At 42.3% G+C, this 20,681-nt stretch overlaps 1 protein-coding gene across 2 annotated transcripts in view; it reads right to left on the reverse strand.

Annotated features, from left to right (window-relative positions):
• The window catches only part of Luc7l (LUC7 like), a 33,331-nt gene extending 13,168 nt beyond the window's left edge, over nt 1-20,163 (reverse strand). The window contains exons 1-6 of one of the 2 annotated variants that reach the window (XM_015997590.3): nt 19,976-20,139; nt 19,028-19,098; nt 17,958-18,052; nt 12,332-12,430; nt 3,590-3,700; nt 2,514-2,657 (exon numbers count right to left, since the gene is read on the reverse strand). In XM_015997590.3, the coding sequence (XP_015853076.1) occupies nt 2,514-2,657; nt 3,590-3,700; nt 12,332-12,427 (351 nt within the window). In that variant the 5' untranslated portion in view covers nt 12,428-12,430; nt 17,958-18,052; nt 19,028-19,098; nt 19,976-20,139. Of the gene's footprint in view, nt 1-2,513; nt 2,658-3,589; nt 3,701-12,331; nt 12,431-17,957; nt 18,053-19,027; nt 19,099-19,975 lie in introns of both variants that reach the window. The other variant, XM_006978844.4, reaches the window with a different exon arrangement.
• Between the last annotated feature and the right edge of the window lie 518 nt (nt 20,164-20,681).

Raw genomic sequence — 20,681 nt, forward strand, 5'->3', positions numbered from 1 at the left:
CTGAGGTATACAATCACCTCCATCTGTCATACTCATGGTGCTTCTGTACAGGGTACAGTCCAAGCACTGGTTGCAGTCTTTTAGGGTAATTCTATCTAGGCATCTCAGCTGTGTTATAAATCCCTTTTGTCTTTTAAGCTAAGCAATTAAATAAGGCTAGATGACACAGTGATGTCACTATCAAGTAAAAGTGGGTTAAGTGTCTACTGGGGAGATGAGGCATTAGATCTGCCTATCTGACCTTTGCTGCCAACTTTAATTCCAGTCACTTTTGGAGAACAACAGAAAAGCATAATGTTGATGGTCCCAACCTTCTTTTCCTGCTACTGGGTTCAATGAGCATTGCTTTAACACCCAACAAAACCCTGGCACTATGCAGGTTAGCTATAAATAAAAATCAGACGCACAATAATATCTAAAAGTAAAGCAGACACCAGTCATGAGCATACACACCATTTTCTCATCACTTCCCCACCCCTGGACTTGCTGTTTTTAATAACCTCACTTTCTCAAAGGTCTAAGCTATGGCTTTCCAGGATACCCCCAACCTACCCATAGACCATCTCAAAGTCATCTCTCTCTAATCTTGTCTCTCTTATGAATCTATCTTCATCAAATCAATGGGAGGAGGAGGGCCTAGAGAGATGGTTCAGCAGCTAAAAGCACCCACCCGACAGCTTACAACTGTCTGGGGGATCTGACACCCTCTTCTAGCCTCCATGGACACTGTACACATACACACACAACCCAACAGGTGGATCAGAAAGGAGTTCTAGGAGCAAATGTGTGGTGATATTTTGTTTGTGATCTAACAAATAAAGCTTGCCTGAAAAATCAGAGTACGGAGCTAAGCCACTAGTTAGCCACAGGGGTCAGACAGTGGTAGCATACACTTTTAGTCCCAGCACTGTGGCGGCAGAGGCAGATGGATTTCTGTGAGTTGAAGGCCACCTTGGGCTACAAAAGATTGATCCAGTCTAAAAAGAAAAAAAGAGCCAGGTAGTGGTGGCACACACCTTTGATCCCAGCCCTAGGGAGGTGGAAACAGTAAGTGATGGCTGAGCAGAGAGAAAGGAATATAAGGCGGGAGGAGACAGGAGCTCACTCTCTTTCAGGTTGAGGAGTTGTCAAGGTAAGAGGTAGTGGCTATGACTTGCTCTTTTGTCTCACTGATCTTTCAGCATTTACCTCTATATCTGACTCCTGGTTTTTATTAAGACCAATTAAGATTCATGCTACACAAATGTCTATGTAAGCTATATAAAAGATGGATACAGGTTCTTTTAACTTTCTCAAGTCCACAGAACATATAATACTAAAAGTAAACTGTGAGCTTTAGGGTAACAATGATGTCTAAATTTAGGTATATTGATGGTAACAAACATACCACTCTGGTGGGGGGATGCTGACAATGGGAGAGCTGTAGAGGACGATTTGGAAATTTCTGTACCTACCTGTGAACTTGTAAACACAGTCAGTCAGGAAGATTATTATTTGGAATAAAAAGAACATAGACATGGCTTAACATTAATCCAAATGGTCAACATTACTGAATTAGTATCACTTCCCTATCACCACATTTCTTGTTGTAGCCCAGATTGGCCTCAAACTCACTATGTAGCCAAGGCTGGTTTCGAAATCCTGATCCTCATGTCCCACCCCAAGGACTGGGATTATAGGTGTGTCCACATTGCCTGAATACTAATACTTCCCTTATCTTAAGACATTTCTTAACTGGGCATAATGGCTCACATCTATAACTGAGAGGCTGAGGTAGAGGGTTATTTTAAATTACAGTCCAGCTTTGGTTTTAGTTACACAGTGAGTTCTAGGTCAGCAGGTCAGCCAAGACTATAAAGTAAGACCATGTTTTAAAAAAAAAAAGCCTGGCAGTGGTGGCATACACCTTTAGAATTCTAGCACTCAAGAGGCAGAGGCAGGAGGATTCTGTGAGTTGAAGGCCAACCAGATCTACAGAGTGAATTCAAGGACAACTGCTAGGGCTATTACGCAGAGAAATCCTGTTTTGGGGATGGGAGGAAAAAAAAGAACGATTGCTGTAATTCCAGAGAACCTGGGTTTGGTTCCCAGCACACATATGGCAGCTTACAAACATGGGTAATTCCAGTTCTAGAGGAATCAATCCCCTCTTTTGGTCTCCTGGGGCACCAGACACGAACACATGCACATAGTACACATACATGTAAGCAAAACACTGATACACATAAAAGAAAATAAATAAAATGTTGAAACACACATACACACACACACACACACATACACACACACATACACACACACACACACACACACACACACACACACACACACACACACACACACACACACACACACACACAGACATGGTGGTACATGCCTTTAATCCTAGCACCTGGGAGGGAAAAGCAAGAAAATCTTTGTGAGTTTAAGAACAGCCTTATCTGCATACCAAGTTCTAGAACCACCAGGGTTATATCAAGAAACCATTATCTCAAAAACAATGAACAACCAACCTCTGCTTCTTTTTTCTTTGCACGAACTTTCTCCACTTCCATAAGGATCTTCTGGGACTCATCCACATTTCCTTCAGCTCCCAGCTGCTCTGCTTTAGCAAGGAGCTTTCCTATTTCTTCATTCAACTCATGTACTTTTTCTGCCTAAAGAAAATCAGATAAAAGCACCAAACATCAATACTTGGAGTTACAAAGAAAACAAGTATTTCTCTTCTTGATGCATACCTGGCTTATTCCTCTGAAAATAAAAGAACACCTTAAGATCCAGACTCAGATCACACATGTATCTTAAAGACTAAAAGCTTGCCGGGCCGTGGTGGTACGCACCTTTAATCCCAGCACTCGGGAGACTGAGGCAGGCAGATCTTTTTGAGTTCGAGGTCAGCCTGGAAAGCTGACCAGCGAGATCCAGGAAAGGTACAAAGCTACACATAGACACCCTGTCTCAAAAAAACAAAAAACAAAACAAAACAAAAGACTAAAAGCTCAGTGGCAATGTAACCAGTGGCCTATAATCCAACTTTTAGATGAAAGCTTGGGGTGGGGATGTCAGGAGTCCAAGATCGTTCTCACCAGCCTAAACCACAAAAGACCATCTCAGAACAAAACTTTGACATTTTTACTGCCATTACCATGTGCTCTATTACATGCTGGTTTTGTTTTGCAATGGAGTACATGCCACTCACTTTACACGTGACATGACTTTATGTCTTCTGGGCATGGGTAGTAAAATGTCAATGTTTAACACACAAAACTTAGGTTGCAAGCAAAATACCTTGTTACTTGGACTTCTCAGCACACTAGCATCTTCTTTTAATTAGTAAGTGCATATAACCTAAGTAATGCTTCTGTGCTGGGCACGGTGGTGCATGCCTTTAATCCCAGCATTCAAGAGGCAGACTAATCTCTGAGTTCAAGAGGAAAAAAGGAAGGGAGGGAGGCTCCTGTGACACACAAATACTTATCACAGACCATATCCACTGGGAACAGCCAAGGCAGAAAGCACTATCTACCCAGCATCCCCAAATAGTGTGAGGGTGAGACAAAAAGTTAGTTATACCAGTCACTTATTATACCTTTGCAGAAACTTCTGCACTGATCTCCTCCTGTGTTTCTGCCAACCGCTTCTTGGCAAGTTCAGTTCTCCGATCACACTCTGCAATGAAGGACTCTAAGTGATCCATCGCCTAGTTTGGGAAAAGCAGAGAGCTATGATCAACATTTCATAGATTTATTGCCACTGATTACATTGCCACTGAGCTTTTAGATTAGTGCTGGAGATTAAACCCAAGACCACAAGTACGCTAGGAAGGCACTCTACTGAATGACATCTGCAGACCTATTTCTCCAGACAAAGTCCCACAGACCAGGCTGGCCCAAAACTTGCTATGTACTCCAGACTGGCCTTGAACTCACAATCTTCTTGCCTTAGCCTCCAAAGTGCTGGATGACAGGTGTGTACACCACACTCTGCCAATAATACATTGTCTTGGCACCTATATGTTTTGTTCTTCTGTTTTGAGACAGGGTCAAACTATGTGGCCCTTGTGGGCCTGAAATACTCCCTCTGTATATTAGGCAGATACATACCCCTAATCCCACCACTAAGGAGGAAGAGACAGGGACATCTCTGTGAGTTCCAGGCCAACCAGGGTTACATTTGAGACCTGGTTTCATAAAAAATAAAAAGTAAAAAAATTTAAATTGCAATCCCTATCTCTGCTATTGGCATTTATAGTGATAACATGAGCTGATACTCTGCTTGCAAATATATTATGATAGTTAACATAATTTTAATCATCTTAACCAAATGACTATCTGATTTACTTATTCCCAAAATTTGTAGAAGAATCTCCAATTCTCTGTAACATTACCAAGAAAGTGGACTGAGGGAATTGCTTAGTTAATCATTAAGGACCTGAGTTCAATCCGTCACAAGTCTACACATGGCAGTGAGCCTTTACAATCCCAGCACTGGGGAGGTAGGGATAGGTGGATCTCTTGGGCTTCTCAATCAGCCAATCTGATCTAGCTGGCACATCCTAGGCCACTGAGAGACATTGTTTCAAATAACAATGTGAGGGGCTGTTAAGATATGAGACAGTTCAGTGGGTAAGGGCACTGGAGACCAAACCTGATTAATCTGAGTTCAGTTCTTTGGAACCCACATGATAGAAAGAGAAAACCTATTCCCACAAGTGTGTGTTCATATAAATACTAGCAAATAAAAGTTAAAAAAATAAAAAGAAACAACAAAAATCCACAGTGGGCAGCACCTACAGAAAACAACCAAGGTTGTTGTCTGGTCTCCATAGGACCACAGTAGGAGGCTGAGGCAGGAGGATTATTATGAGTTAGAGGCCAGTTTGAGGCTATAGTGTAGAATAATGAGAGGCAACTCACATGTAGAGGGAAAGTGCAGCATGGAAGTATTAAGACTGGATCTGATTCCTAGAACTCTATAAAATGGTAAGAGACAGCTGGAAGTGGTAGCCAACACCTTTAATCCCGGCACTCAGGAGGCAGGGGCAGGGGGATCAGTGAGTTCCAGGACAGCCAAGGATAAATACACTGTAAGGCTCTATCTCAAAACAGGAAGGAAGGGAAGATGTGGCCTATGTTGTTTGCTACTGTAAGCTATACTTCTGGAAAGATGAAGAGCTGGTCACCTGTCCTTACCCAGAGTAACAGCTCCCAATACAGGATCCTGAGGTGCCCTCAAGTCCACTCAAGCAGTGCTCCCCTCCCCTACTGTATACTCAGCATTGTACATGTAGGGCAGATCAATGAACCACTCATAAGAGTCATGCAGAGCCACACCTTTATCAACTAAAATGCCTCTATCTTAAGCATTCTTGGTCCAATGGTAATAGACTCAAATGTCTGAAAATCTAAAAAATAAATGGTAACACAACAAAACAAGTAACCCAGGTCATGCAGTGTCTTCTAACAGGCATACTCTTTATAAAGCAAGTCTGTTTTGCTGTCTCTCTTTCCTTTCAAAGTGTTTGAAGTGACAAACTTACAATGACAATGACAAACTTAAATGATAGAAAAAGATGAGTCCAAACTCAGATTCCTTTTTTTTTTTTTTTTTTTTTTTGAGGAGGTTTTCAAGACAGGGTTTCTCTGTGTAGCCCAGTCTGTCCTGGAACTCACTATGTAAAACCAGACTGGTCTTACACATGAGAGATCCGCCTCCTTCTCTGACCCCCAAGTGTTGGGATTAAAGGTGTGCACTACCACCACTGGTGAAAACTTAGATTCTAATCACAATCTATCACATACTAGAATGTCTACAGTGGCCTCATAGGGCGGTACTATGAAACCAGTTTCTAAGAGCATCCAGGCATATTCAGTCCTACATGATACCCAGATAACTCTATGCTCTCTTCCTTCCAAACTTCGAGCCTACAAACAAGGCCACAGGACAGAATAAAAACACTTCACCAATGAAGTGTTGCCTAGTATGTGTAAAGGTTAAGTTCAATTCCCAGAACTGTTTTTTAAAAAAGAAGAGGGAGCAAGCTAGAGCAAGTATAGTGCTACACATTTTTAATCCCAGCATCAGAGAGAGAGAGTGAGGAAGATGAGAAGGTGAAGGCCAGCACTGACTATACATAGGTCAGCCTAGGCTATATAAGGCCCTCTCTAGTGCCGGGGCGGTGATGGCACATGCCTTTAATCCCAGCACACAGGAGGCAGAGGCAGGAGGATCAAGGCCAGCCTGATCTACACAGGGAGTTCCAGGACAGCCAGGACTACACAGTAAAACCCTGACTTGGGGGGGGGGGGGTAGTGACCCTGTCTAAAGGAAAAAAAGGAGGGAGAGGGAGACACACGCGCTGAAGAGATGAGTCAAATGGGTAAGAGCACTGGCTGTTCTTCCAGAGAACTCCAGCACATTCATGGCAGTTCATAACCATTTAACTCCAGTCCTAGGGGATCCAATTCCTTGTCTGGCTTTCATGGAGACAAGATATGCATGTGGTCCACAGACATACATGCAAGAGAAATATTCATACACATTAAAATAAACATTAAAAAATTTAAATAATAAAAAAGGAAAGCACCAGTAATTCAAGTAACTTGCTTTAGATTTTAGGTTGTTTTGTTTTGGGGAGAACAGAAAACAGGGCTATATTATATAGCCTTGCTAGCTCTACACTTTGCTATGCCAGTCTTAAACAACAAACTTCTTGCCTTAGCCTCCTGAGTGCTGGGATTATAGGTGAACATTCTCAGTTTTAGTATTCTTCTAGAAAAATATCTACATAACTTCAGGCAAATGTCTATAATTTCAGCACTTCAGAGCCAGAGTTAATCCATAGCTACAAAGAAAGTTTGAAACTAGCCCTGGCTATATGAACCCTGCCACCTCCCCCCTTAAAAGAAGGAGCCAGGTGGCAATAGCACACACCTTTAATGCCAGCACTCGGGAGGCAGAGCCAGGTGGATCTCTATTGAGTTTGAGGCCAGCCTGGTCTACAGAGCGAGATCCAGGACAGGCACCAAAACTACAGAGAAACCCTGTCTCAAAAAAAACAAAACAAAACAAAAAAAACTTTTTAAAGGTAAGCTGGGCATGGTAACATACTCCTGAAAACCCAGGTATAGACTCATGCAGACCTCCTGTGAGTTGGAGGCCAACCTGGTCTACCTAGTGAGAATCACAACAGCCACAGCTACCTTGTATCAAATAACAACCACCCAAAAAAAAAAAAAAAAAAAAAAAGGAAAGAATTTATAGTGAGAACTTATATACAATGTTTGAATTTACCTGTGACATCATTCTAGAAATTTTCTATGAATGCAACATCCACACCTGTTTTTTTGGTTTTTTTTTGTTTTTTTTTTCTAGCATAGAGAATCACAAGGACATGCTCCTTCTGGGAACTACTCTGAAATATGGCTAAAAGGATATCAACCCAAGGTATGTTTGCAGCAGTAATATTAACCTGATACTTTGGCTGTCTCCAGAGGACAAGGAAGGCATGTGTTTTTACAGACAAGCTATGCATTCCTCAATTTAGAAATACATTATCACTAAAGAGAACCAAAAAAGTGCTTTGTGGGACTGGCCAGGTGGCCCAGGGGTTAAAAACCAAAGCTGTTCTTGAATAAGACCCAAGTTTGTCAGGTGACTCACAACTGTATGTAATTCCAACTCCAAAGGGATCTGGTATCTCTGGCTTCCTCAGGCACCTTAACTCATAAACACATACCCACATACAGACACATACACATGTATAAAATAAATCTTTTTTAAAGTGCTTTGTGTCTATATTGCTTGGGAGGGAAGGGTGGACAGTGGAGCTAGAGTTCCCACATGAGAACAGGACTCCACTGAGCTCACATCATATCCAAAATCTATGCTCTTCTGCTGCACAGTAGTAAACAAGTATTTTTATTTTTTATTTTTTAATTATGTATATATGTTCATGTCTGCATGTAGATATGCACATGAGTGTAGGTATCCATGGAGTCCAGAGAGGGCAGCAGATCTCCTGGGGCTGGAGTTACAGGCAGTTGTGAGCCATTCAACATGATTGATAGGAACCAAGCTCCAGTCTTCTGCAAGAGGAGTATGTGCTCTAGCCTCTGAGACATCTCTCCGGTCCCATTAAACCAGTTCTCAACACCAATGTCCTTAATCCCTCCTTTAAATAGATGTTTCATTACTACTTCTTCACTAATTGCAAATGACCCAGTAAACAGCTCATACAGTCATACAATCTCATACTTCTCACACATACACACAAGTATCTTTCTTTCTTCCTTCCTTCTTTCTTTCTTTTTCTTTTTTTTCCGAAAACAGGATTTTTCTGTGTAGCTTTGCGCCTGTCCTAGAACTCACTCTGTAGCCCAGGCTGGCCTTGAACTCACAGAGATCAGCCTGGCTCTGCCTCCTGAGTGCTGGGATTAAAGGCGTGTGCCACCTGCTGGGCCTACACACAAGTATTTCTTTTGAGCAATTTCCTTTTCTCCCTCTCACCCTCCCTCCCCCCCTTCTCTTTTTCTTTTTCTTTTTCTTTTTTGTTTCCTTTTTGTTTTTCAAGAAAGAGTTTCTCTGTGTAGTCCTGGCTGTCCTGGAACTCACTCTGTAGATCAGGCTGGTCTAGAACTCACAGAGATCTGCCTGTCTCTGCATCCCTAGTGCTGGGATTAAAGTCGTGTGCCACCATCACCCGGCCCCCTTCTCTTTTCTTCTGAAGGTGCTAGAGATCAAACCCAGGACCTTCCACAAGCTATGCAAATGCTCTACCACTAAGCAGGCTCTACCTTTAGAAAATGCTGAGCAATTTTTAACAATTCTTTATAAGTAACCCAAAGGATATCAATATTTTAAATTTGTAAAAAATATAAGTTCCCAAAGTCATATAAAATATCTACTCAAGGAGCTCGCTTCATGGTACATGCCTATAATCCTCTCACTGAGGCAAGATTTTTGAGTTTGATACAAAACTGAACTACTTAGTAAAATTCATTAAATTCTTCAAGAGGTTGAAGAGATGGCTTAGTTAAGTGTTTGCCATACAAGCATGGGGACCGGAGTTCAATCCCCAGCACTCATTAAAATGCTTGGTATAGTCAAGAGTGGTGGTGCTGTCTTAAATTCCAGCACTCAGGAGGAAAAGGCAGGTAGGTCTCTTGTGAGTCTGAGGGCAGCCTAGTCTACAATAGTGAGTTCCAAGAGAACCAGTACTATGTTAGGTTAAGGACCCTGTCTGGGGGAAAAAAAAAAAAAAAGGGTGGCAGGGAGCTTGTTATAGAAGCACACACCTATAATTCCTATCTCAAAATTAAATTTAAAAAATTTTATGGATATTTTGCCTGTATGTATGTCTACATACCCCATGTGTACTGTGCTGGCAACAGCCAAGAGGGCATCAGCTCCCCTGGGATTAGAGTTATAAACAGTTGTGAGCCATCCTGCAGGTGCTGGGAAACAAAGCCAGGTCCTCTAGAACAACCAGCATTTTCCACTGCTAAATCATCTCTCTAGTGCCCAAAATAAGTAAATTTCAATCTAAAAAAAAATTCCTGAGCCTGGTGAAACATATCTTAAATCCTAGCAGAGACAGAGGATCTGAATTCAAGCCCAGCCAGGGCTACAATGAGATCCTGTCTAAAAAATAAATACAATAAATATTTAAAAACTGTTCAATACCTGCTGGGGATATAGCCCAGTAAGTAGAATGCTTGCCTATTAGGCACAAAGCCCTGGGTTTCATCCCAACCGTGACATAAATCCAACCTGGTGGGAAGCAGAGGGAGAGGATGAGAACTTAGTTATACACCAAGCCTGAGCTACATGAAATACTATCACTATCTCAAAAGAGAAAGAATTTTATATGTAAAGAAAATTAGCCAGGCGGTGGTGGTGCACGCCTTTGATCCCAGCACTCAGAAGGCAGAGCCAGGTGGATCTCTGTGAGTTTGAGGCCAGCTTGGTCTACAGAGCGAGCTCCAGGACTACACAGAGAAACCCTGTCTCGAAAAAACAAAAAAGAAAAAAAAAAGAAGAGAGAGGAAGTAAGAGCATCCCTGTACATATTTCAAATAATTTGTCTTAGTTTACAAGATTATTTTACTTGTCAATATTATATCTAACTTTTCTACTGAAAAACAAAAAAGGTATCTAACACATACATTTACAACATAAAATGATTATAAAAAGTTAACACACTCATGAACTCAGCTATGTTTACTTGAAAATACTTCAGCCCTACTCTCTTTCAAAATCTCTAAAATACTCAGTCACAAAACTATACATTAGGTTCTAAAATTTACATATTTTACAAGGGAAAATATGCCCCTGTTGGCTGTCATTTCTCCTATTTTTCCCATCCACAGATGTGGGAATCCCTGACGTGCTAATATTTTTAATTTTGTGTTTGTATGTGTGTGTTGTGGGGAATGCATATGCCACACATGGAGGTCAAAGGACATCTTGAGGGAGTTTTTTCCTTCCACAATGTAGGCCCTAGTGAGTGAACTCAAGTTGTCAGGCCTGACAGCAAGCCTCTTTACCCATTAATCCAATTTGTCAGCCTCCTTGAATTATTTTCTTTTTAAGATTTTTTTTTTAAAAGATTTATTTATTTATTATGTACACAGTGTTCTGCCTGCATGTGTCCCTGCAGGCCAAAAGATGGCACCAGATCTCATTACAGATTGTTGTGAGTCACCATGTGGTTGCTGGGAATTGAATTCAGGACCTCTGGAAGAGCAATCAGTGCTCTTAACCACTGAGCCATCTCTCCAGCCCAGAACACTATCTCCCCCGTCCCTCCCACCAAGACAGGGTTTTTCTGTATAGCCCTGGCTGTCCTGGATCTCGCTCTGTAGACCAGGCTGGCCTTGAGCTCACAGAGATCTGCCTGGCTCTTCCTCCGGAGTGCTGGGATTAAAGGCGTTCGCCACCACCATCCGGCAACATTTCTTTATTCATTACATATACAGTGTTTTGCCTGCATGTCAGAAGAGGGCACCAGATCTCATTGCAGGTAGTTGTGAGCTACCATGTGGTTGCTGGGAATTGAGCTTAAGACCTCAGAAGGGGGCTGGAGAGATGGCTCAGAGGTTAAAAGCACTGACTGTTCTTCCAGGTCTTGAGTTCAATCCCCCAAAACCACATGGTGGCTCACAACCATCTATAATGAGATGATACCCTCTTCTGTCATGCAGGCAAACATGCAGACAGAACACTGTACACATACACAAAAAAAAAAAAAAGGCTGGGCGATGGTGGCGCACGCCTTTAATCCCAGCACTTGGGAGACAGAGCCAGGTGGATCTCTGTGAGTTCCAGGCCAGCCTGGGTTACAGAGTGAGTTCCAGGACAGGCTCCAAAGCTACACAGAGAAACCCTGTCTTGAAAAACCAAAAAGGTCCCCAGGGGCTGGTAAGTGCCAGGAACATAATCAATGTATCCATTTTTGTCTTATAAAAAATACGGCGGCGGAGGCGCATGCCTTTAATCCCAGCAGTAGGGAGGCAGAGCCAGGTGGATCTCTGTGAGTTCAAGGCCAGCATGGTCTACAGAGCAAGATCCAGGACAGGCACCAGAACTACACAGGTGACCTGCTGATGTCCCACACAACCTAAGTCAGAAGCTCATTTTATAGTAAAGGGGGACCTGTAGGGCCCTGGCCCCGTTTTTTGGGTAACTGTTGACCTTGACCTTGATATCCTCCCTATGCTAATTCCTTGCTGGGTTCCACCCTCCTGAATGCTTAAGGAAAAGTCCTTGTCTGTGTATCCTGCATAATGGGCGTTAACAGCTTAGATGCAAGATTGTAAAACATCATAGGGAACTTCTACCCTCTGGGGTTCTCCCACTGTGCTGTAAGCCTGTATTTAAGACCTCCTCCCTCCTTCAATAAATGACATTCGGCAAAAAATAAAATAAAAATTAAAAGAAAAAAATTTTTCCAGGGATTGGTAGAATGCTTGCCTAACATGCATGAGGCTCTGAGTTCAACTGCCAACACTACATAAATCTATCATGATGGCACATGGCTCACAGCACTCAAAGGGAAGAGGCTTAGGAGTTCAAGATTATCCTTGGCTACATGGCATGTGCTACCAGCATGAGCTATATGCGACACATAAAAAAGCAAACATGAAATTCAATACAGTAATAAATTGTGAATCACATAAATATTAAGATGGCATCTGCTGTGTTCCAGAAATTAAGATTCTTAATAAGTGCTTATTTAATTATTTTGCTTTGTAACTTACAAACACTACACTGCTTTCAATAGTGATTGATATTTTGCAGCATGGATAAGCAAACATCTAAAAAGACTTACATCTAATTCAAAAAACAGGTCTCTTTCTTTACTTGCAATCTCATAATCTGCTCGGAGGGCCAAGTCGTGGATTTTGGTACATTCTCCTAAATCCATGCGCTGTGGGAAATTAAAAAAAAGAAAAACATTAACACTCATTCTAGAAAGCATGTAATTAAAATTTAGCATTTCAACTTTCACTGAAATAACCAATAGTTTTATAGATAATAAATTAAGAAATGGACCAAATATAATGGCATATGCTAATAATCTCAAAAGTTTAAGAGGCTGAGTGGCAACAGGATAGTAAATTCAAGGCCAACGTGGGCTACATAAGCCCATTTCCAACAAAAGAAATGAAGCCAGGCACATTTCTGTAACTGGAGTCCTTGGTAAAAGGTGGGCGGGTCAGGAATGCAAGGTCATCTTCAGCAACATAGTAAGTTCTGGGTCAGCGCAGGCAACAGGAGACCATGTCATAAGCAAAAAAGAAACAAGATATAACCGTTTATTTAGCTGGGCAGTGGTGGCACACACCTTTAATCCCAGAACTCAGGTGGCAGAGGCAGGTGGATCCTGAGCTCAGGCCAACCTGGTCTATAAAGTGAGTTCCAGGACAGCCAGGGCCACACAGAAAAATCCTGTCTCGGAGAAAAAAAAAAAAAAAAAAATTAAAAAAATTTTTTTTATTTATTTTATATTTGTAAGTATTTTCCCTGATGCCTTCAGAAGTCAGAAGGTAAGAAATTAGTGGATAGGTTAGGAATTTAGTTCAGTGGTAGAGCACTTCCCTAGCAAGTGCAAGGCCCTGGGTTCCATCCTCAGCTCCAAAAAAAAAAAAGAACAGAAAAGAAACTAGTGGGCACGATGGTGCATTTCTTTAATCCCAGCACTTGGGAAAACTCTGTGTTCCAGGGCTATATAGAGACCCGGTCTCAAAAAAAAAAAAAAAAAAAAAATATTAGCCTTTGCCAATTTTACTTTTATTTTTCCATTATCCCAAGCATCCAATAAAGAGGAAGGCAAGATATGGGATTGGTAAGGGCAAGAATACAGTTCACTGTATCAAGTTTCTAGGCAGTAGTCAAGATGCTCCATGCTGGAAAAGTAATCCACCTCTAATCTCAGTGCTTAGGAGGCAAAAGGCAAGTGGATTTCTGTGAGGAAGCATCCTGGTCTACATAGAGAGACCTTGTCTCCAAAAACAAGTGTGTGTGTGTGGGGGGGGTAACAAAGAAATCAGGTTTTGATAACTGTATTATAAATCTTTGTTTACTAAAGGGAATAAAGAACAGGCTGAATCAGAGCCCACAGTAATCATCCTCTTATTCTTTTGATGTCCCACAACCATTCATAACTTTAGTCCCAGGGTATCTGACACCTCTTCTGACCTCCAAGGGCACCCAACACAAGTGTTGCACATAAATGTATATCCAGGCAAAACATGCATACACATAAAATAAATATTCTCCTAATCATTAACAGCCCAGATTTATAATTTAGGTGCCCAATTTGTGAAATAAGAGGTTTTGGGCTGGAGAGATGGCTCAAAGGTTAAGAGCACTGGCTGGCTGTTCTTCCAGAGGTCCTGAGTTCAATTCCCAGCAACTACATAGTGGCTCACAACCATCTACAATGAGACCTGGTACCCTCTTCTGGCCTGAAGGGATATATGCAGGCGAACACTGTATACATAATAAATAAATAAATCTTTAAAAAAAAAGAGAGAGAAATTAGAGGTTTTATCAAAAGTGATATATTGTCAATAAGACTGGCTACAATATATTATTATGTATTCTAAGCACATGTATAGCAACTATCCTGGAGTTTGTAACGCATATATAATTCCTGAGTACAGGACTGTGCAGATATCTCCTGCTCTGGTGGTCTAAATAGCAACAGGAAATTTTTACCCTGAAATTTATGGCATCAAGTCAGAGGGCATGTTAACAAAATTACTATGAGAGATAGGAAGATCAGGAGTTCAGGCCCAGATTCAACTGTATAGTGATTTTGAGGTCAGCATATGACCTTGATTCATACACAAAAAGTGGGCAGGGTTGGCTGGGGAGATGGCTAAGTCAGTAAGAACACATGCTTGCTGCTCAAACATGAATGTTCAGAACCCATCACCCATTTAATAATCCAGGCACAGCAACATCTATCTGTAACCACAGCACTGGGGGAAAGTAGAGGAGGATTTGATGCTGTTTTACTGACTGTCCACACAGCCAGAACTCCATAAGCTCTGGGTACAATGAGCTCCAGGCTCAGTAAAGCTCTCTGTCTTGCCAGGCAGTGGTGTGGCACACTTTTAATCCCAGCACTCAGGAGGCAGAGGCAGGCAGATCTCTGTGAGTTGGAGGCTAGCCTGGTCTACAGAGCACGTCCCAGGACAGCCAGGGCTACACGGAGAAATCCTGTCTCAAAAAAAAGACTCTGGGGCTAGAGAGATGGCTCAGCAGTTAAGAGCACTGACTGCTCTTCCAGAGGTCCTGAGTTCAATTCCAGGCAACCACATGGTGGCTTACAACCATCCGTGGAGAGATCTGGTATTCTCTTCAGGCAGAACACTGTATATATAATTTAAATTAACCTAAAAAACCCTCTGTCTCAAGGGATTAGGTGACTAGTGATAATAGGACAACAGTCACTATCCTCTGGCCTCTGCTTGAGTGCATGAACACATACATGCATAAATACAATAACACAAATTTTTTTAATCCATGATTCACCATGAAATGTTTTCTTTGGCACACATATAGTCATATAATCAGTGATTGTTTTACATTCTTCATAATAGTTGTGAAGCCTTAAACTGGTCCTCTGTAAGATTTTTCACTCTAAGTAGCTGAAATATAGCAGATGATTTTCTCCACTGTTTATAGTCTTACTTAATTTAAAATGAAAGCACATTCTACAAAACTAACATTTTTATTTGTACTGTTCAGAGACTACAGGTATTTGACAGTATAGATTTCTTGAGTTGAAAAACTATGCAATCAAGGTAATCCTCAATTAATTATTTTATACTGGGGGCTGTAAAGACTCAGCAAGAAAAGTCACTTGATAATCTGAGTTCAACCCCCAGATCCAATAGTGTGGAAAGAATCATCCCTCCAGGTGCTGGAGAGATGGCTCAGAGGTTAAGAGCACTAGCTGCTCTTCTAGAGGTCCTGAGTTCAATTCCCAGAAATCACATGGCAGCTCAGAACCATCTATAATTAGATCCTGTTCTCTCTTCTGGCATATAGATAGAACACTGTATACATAATAAATAAATAAATAAATAAATAAATAAATAAATAAATAAATAAATAAGTAAATCTTTTTATTCATTCCTCCAAACTGTCCTGACTTATACACAAACACCTTGGTACCTATATGAACAGACAGACAGACAGACAGACACACACAAACTTAAAAACAAACAAACAAAAAAAAAAAAAACAGGGACTAAAAACATGAATGAGGGGGGGCTAGATAGATGGCTCAGCGGTTAAGAGCACTGGCTGCTCTTCCAGAGGTCCTGTATTCAGTTCCCAGCAACCACAAGGCTCACAATCATCTGTAGTGGGATTTGATGTTCTCTTCTAGCATAAAGACATACATGCATATAGAGCACTCACATAAACAAACAAATAAATAAATCTTTGACAAAAAAAGAAAACATGGTTCTATAATTAAAAGCATTTGCTGGTCTTTCAGAAACCTGGATTCATTTCCTGGCACCCATATCAGAAAGATTCATAACCATTTATAATTTTAATTCCAGAGGATCCAATGCATTTCTCTGCCCTCTGTAGACATGTACTCAGGCCTACACACAAATAAAATTAAGTGTGTATGTGTATGGATGAAAATATCATGCTATGAAAAAAAGAAAAAAAATATATCATGCCAGAATAAAAGCCTAACATACATCCAACTTGAAATTAAACAAGATCAACCAAATTTTCAAAAAAAACCTGCTACAGATTTTATACTACTGAAATGTTTCATAACTCAAAAGCTCTACCAACAATCTATAATTTGAAGAGCAACAAATTTTGCATGCTAAAGGAAAATGGAACTCCACTTGAAAAACATTCACTTTCCCCACAGCCCCCACTCCAAGTGTGCCATGAAACCCTCAAAAACAAATCTACTAACACTGGAGGAATGAGCTGGGCAGCAGTGGCACAAGCCTTTAATACCAGCACTCGGGAGGCAGAGGAAGATGGATCTCTGTGTGCTTGAGCCCAGCCTAGTCTACAGAGTAAGTTTCAGGACAGCCAGGCCACAGAGTGAAACCTTGTCTTGAAAACAAACAAACAAACAAAAAAGCCGGGTGGTGGTGGCACACACCTTTAATCCCAGCACTTGGGAGGCAGAGGTAGGCAAATCTCTGTGAGTTCGAGGCTAGCCTGGGCTACAGAGGGAGCTCCAGGACAGGAACCAAAACTACACGGAGAAACCCTGTCTCGAAAAACAAAACAAAACAAAACAAAAAAATAAAAAGGGGGGGGGGGGGAGTGGAGGGATGATTGTGACTAAAATACAATGTATGTGTGTGAAATACTCAACTATTTTTTTTTTAATTTAAGAAATTTTCTGACGGGCGGTGATAGCACACACCTTTAATCCCAGCACTTGGGAGGCAAAGGCAGGAGGATCTCTGTGAGTTTGAGGCCAGCCTGGTCTCCAAAGGGAGTTCCAGGAAAGGCGCAAAGCTACACAAAGAAACTGTCTCGAAAAACCAAAATAAATAAATAAATTTTCCCACTCATTCTACGTTATCAACCACAGATTCCCCTCCCATCCCTCCTCCTGTTCCCCCGCCTCAACCCTTCCTCCAAAAAGGTATGGGTTACCACGGGAAGTCAGCAAAGCCTGGTACATTCAGTTAAGGCAGCCAATCCCCACTGCATCAAGGCTGAGCAAGGCTCCCCACCATAGGTAATGGGCTCCAGAAAGCCAGCTCATGCACCAAGAACTTTTTTTTTAAGATAAAAGATGGGCACCAGTCCTCCTGTAAATTGTTCACATTCCTTCTTTTTATGTTATTTTTACATGTATGAATATTTTGCCTGCATGTGTGTCTGTGTACTATGTACATGGTTGGTCTCGAAGAGACCCCAAGAGGGTGTCAAATCCCCTAGGACTGGAGTTAAGACAGTTGTGAACTGCTGAATGAGTCCTAGGAATTGAACCTGGGTCCTCTAGAAAGACAACCAGTGAGTGCTCTTAACCACTGAGCTATCTCTCCAGCCATGTAATTCGTTATACACAGGATAAAGTGAGTGTTTCAGCAATTCTAATCCTAAAAGTTGTGTTTTTAAACATTAAATTATTTAATTTTTAAGGTTTATTTTTACTATTTTAAAACGATGTATAGCATGTGCCTATGTATGGGTATATGCATATGAATGTAGTTACTGAAGAGTTCAGAAGTGGGTGTCAGATCTCCTGGAATAGAGTTACAGATGTGGGTACTGGGAATCAAACACCGGTCTTCCACAAGAGCAACAAATGTTCTTAACCACTGAGCTACCTCTCTAGCCCCTATTATGTAATTTTAAAAAGTATTACTCTTGGGGTAAAGAAAATTCTCACATCTACTGTCCCACCCCTTTGAGTAATCCATAAGACTCTGGAATGCACCTACCGTCCCAGCAAGGATGTCATGGGGGCAGCAATCCAGAAGGTGACTCTTGCAGACACGGTCATCTGTAAACTTGACCCTCTGTCTGGTTTCATCTCCTGAAATTCATTTGTGGTTTTAAATAAAGTATTATCTCATTAATTACACAAGGCTACCTGGCACAACAATACACCTGGATGATTTGCAGACTAGCATTTCTGTATTCTCCCCATCACATACACTAAGAAACTGATCTAAAGATATTTACAACTGGAAAGGAATACAGATTTGTTTTAAGCTAAGTATTTTATGAAGCCGCACACTTAATCACATCTAACTCCATCATTAAGTCAAGGAGTTAGAAGTAAGAGTGAGCACCAACAAAAGGCACCAGCCCAAATACACATATGGGCAATGAGACACTAAGACCTATGTAATCAGAGTGCCATGAATCTACCACATGACTTAGAGCTGGTAATTGCCACCAAGCAAACTATTTATTAATCTTTTTGTTGTAGTCAAATTATAGGCAGTGGTTTATCAAAAACTGCAATAAGGAGAAAGCTTTCAGGCTCTATCACTAACTGTTCAATATCTCTAGACCTTTTCTTTTTATTCCCCTTTTATCCCCACCCTTAAAAATGGAAGTTGGCACCTGGGAGTCACTTTTACCAAGACAATACCAAAGAAAGCAAAAAAGAATCAGGTTAGTCAATACACACTGTGAACTCCAACACATACTGTACCCATCTGCATTCTTCAAGAACTCAGCTGCAGAATTTTATGCCCGCTGTTGAAAAGTTTTAAAGGAAAAGTTTTCTTGCCCACACCTGCAGTAAGGAAGTCAGGGGGAATGATACATAAAAGTAAAGGCAAAGTGGTATGTGACAAATTTTAAGGCTAATCTGTGTATAGGACACAGTGCTGTGTAATAGTCAAGGAGGAATATATTTCAGGATTTGCAAGCATCCAGGATTAATGTAGTGTCTTTTTACTGAAAATGTTTTCTTTCTAAACTACACTTTTAAAGTTACTTGTGGAAAAAAAGCAAACACTTTTTTGTTATAACAGCTTAGAAATTGGTTGTGACTCACGGCTCGATGAACATGAGGCTTTTCTGCAACTCCCTTGCAGATTGATGTAGGCAGGCAAAGATACACTGAACCTTTATAAATAAAATAGAGGGGCCACAATTGTTCAGTTTGTATGAAATAAAAATATGGGAAGCAATTCAAAAGCAACTCAACATACAAAGAAAGCTAAAAGCACTTATTGACCTATGAAATAAGGTGCAAAGAATCTGCACAGCCCTGCGAAATGTGCCAGTGTGAAATTACAACTTCATTACTTTAGTAAAAATGAAAACACAAAACCACAGCAGGGATCTAGCTTTGCTAGGATGCAACTGGTTTCTCCTGAGACACCACCATGATCTTGCACGCCTCCCTACAGAACCACCTACCTAACGAATGCCAAGAGCTGACTAAACCAAGGCTGGTTTGTGAGGCTGGGAAATGAGGGTGGGAAGACTAGGAAAGTACACGGAGGAACCCACGTTAGAAATGCTCATTTACGGCTCCCCTTGTAACCGTACGGAGCAAGAGTTTTCGAAACCCGTCCAGCTCCTCGGGGGTCGCCTCTCCTCCGAGGAGCATCAGCGGAATCCTGCCACTCGGCAGCCAGCGCCCAGGAGCCCGCGCTGGTTCCAGCCCTTCGCCGAAGCTCCAGTATGCCGGGCGGCGCCGAGCCGCGGTGCCGACCAAGAGGAAGTCGCATGACGGAAAATGGGAGGGGGGATAAAGCCCCACAGTCGGATCGGACTCTCAGGGAGGAGACCGCCCGGACGAGAAGGACACGGCGGCCGCAGCAGCCTCGCAAGCCAAGCGGATCAGACAAAGGCCCAGCGCCTGGGGTCGGCGAGCGGGGGAAAAGGAATGGCGCCCCGCGCAGGCGCACACTGTCACGGCCCTCGCCTCAGGCTGCCAGGCGGCCTCGCCTTGCTCCCGCCCCCGCCCAGCGCCTGGACGGCCGCTCAGACTCACCGTCCCGAGCAGTGCCCATGAGTTGGTCCAGCAGGGCCCGCATCTGCGCCTGGGCGGACATGGTGGCCAGTGGGGACGGCCGCGAAGCTCCTCACAAGTCAACGGCAGCAGGGGGAACAGCGGCAGCGAAAGGTGGTCTGTCGGCCTGAAGCCCGCTCGGCGCTTTCCCGCCGCGGGGAATGCTGGGAGGAAGTTCGTCGACGTTGATGCAGGGCCTGCCGGGAAATGTAGTTTGGGACACCCAGAGTCGCTGGGTGGGGTAGGGGGAATCACAAATTGACCTAGAGATGAGATTGAAACTCCGACCCTGATTTCACCGTGGTCCCTAAACCTTTCTCTTTTGTTTTTGTTGAGACAGGGCTTCTCAGTGTAGCTTTCCGCCTTTCCTGGAACTCAGTAGCCCAGGCTGGCTTGGAACTCACAGAGATCCACCTGGCTCTGCCTCCCGAGTGCTGGCATTAAAGGCATGCACCACCACCGCCCGGCCCTTTAAGTTTATTTATTTAGTATGTATACAGGGTTCTGTCTGCATGTATGCCTGAAGGCCAGAAGAGGACAGATAGATGATTGTGAGCCACCATGTGATTGCTAGGAATTGAACTCAGGACCTCCGGAAGAGCAGCCAGATGCTCTTAACGGCTGAGCCATCTCTTAAGCTCCCAAATTCTATTTTCTAATGAGACTTTCGTGGAAACAAATAAAATAT

The sequence above is a fragment of the Peromyscus maniculatus genome, chromosome 8 (assembly GCF_049852395.1).
Source record: "Peromyscus maniculatus bairdii isolate BWxNUB_F1_BW_parent chromosome 8, HU_Pman_BW_mat_3.1, whole genome shotgun sequence".
Taxonomy (NCBI): domain Eukaryota; kingdom Metazoa; phylum Chordata; class Mammalia; order Rodentia; family Cricetidae; genus Peromyscus; species Peromyscus maniculatus.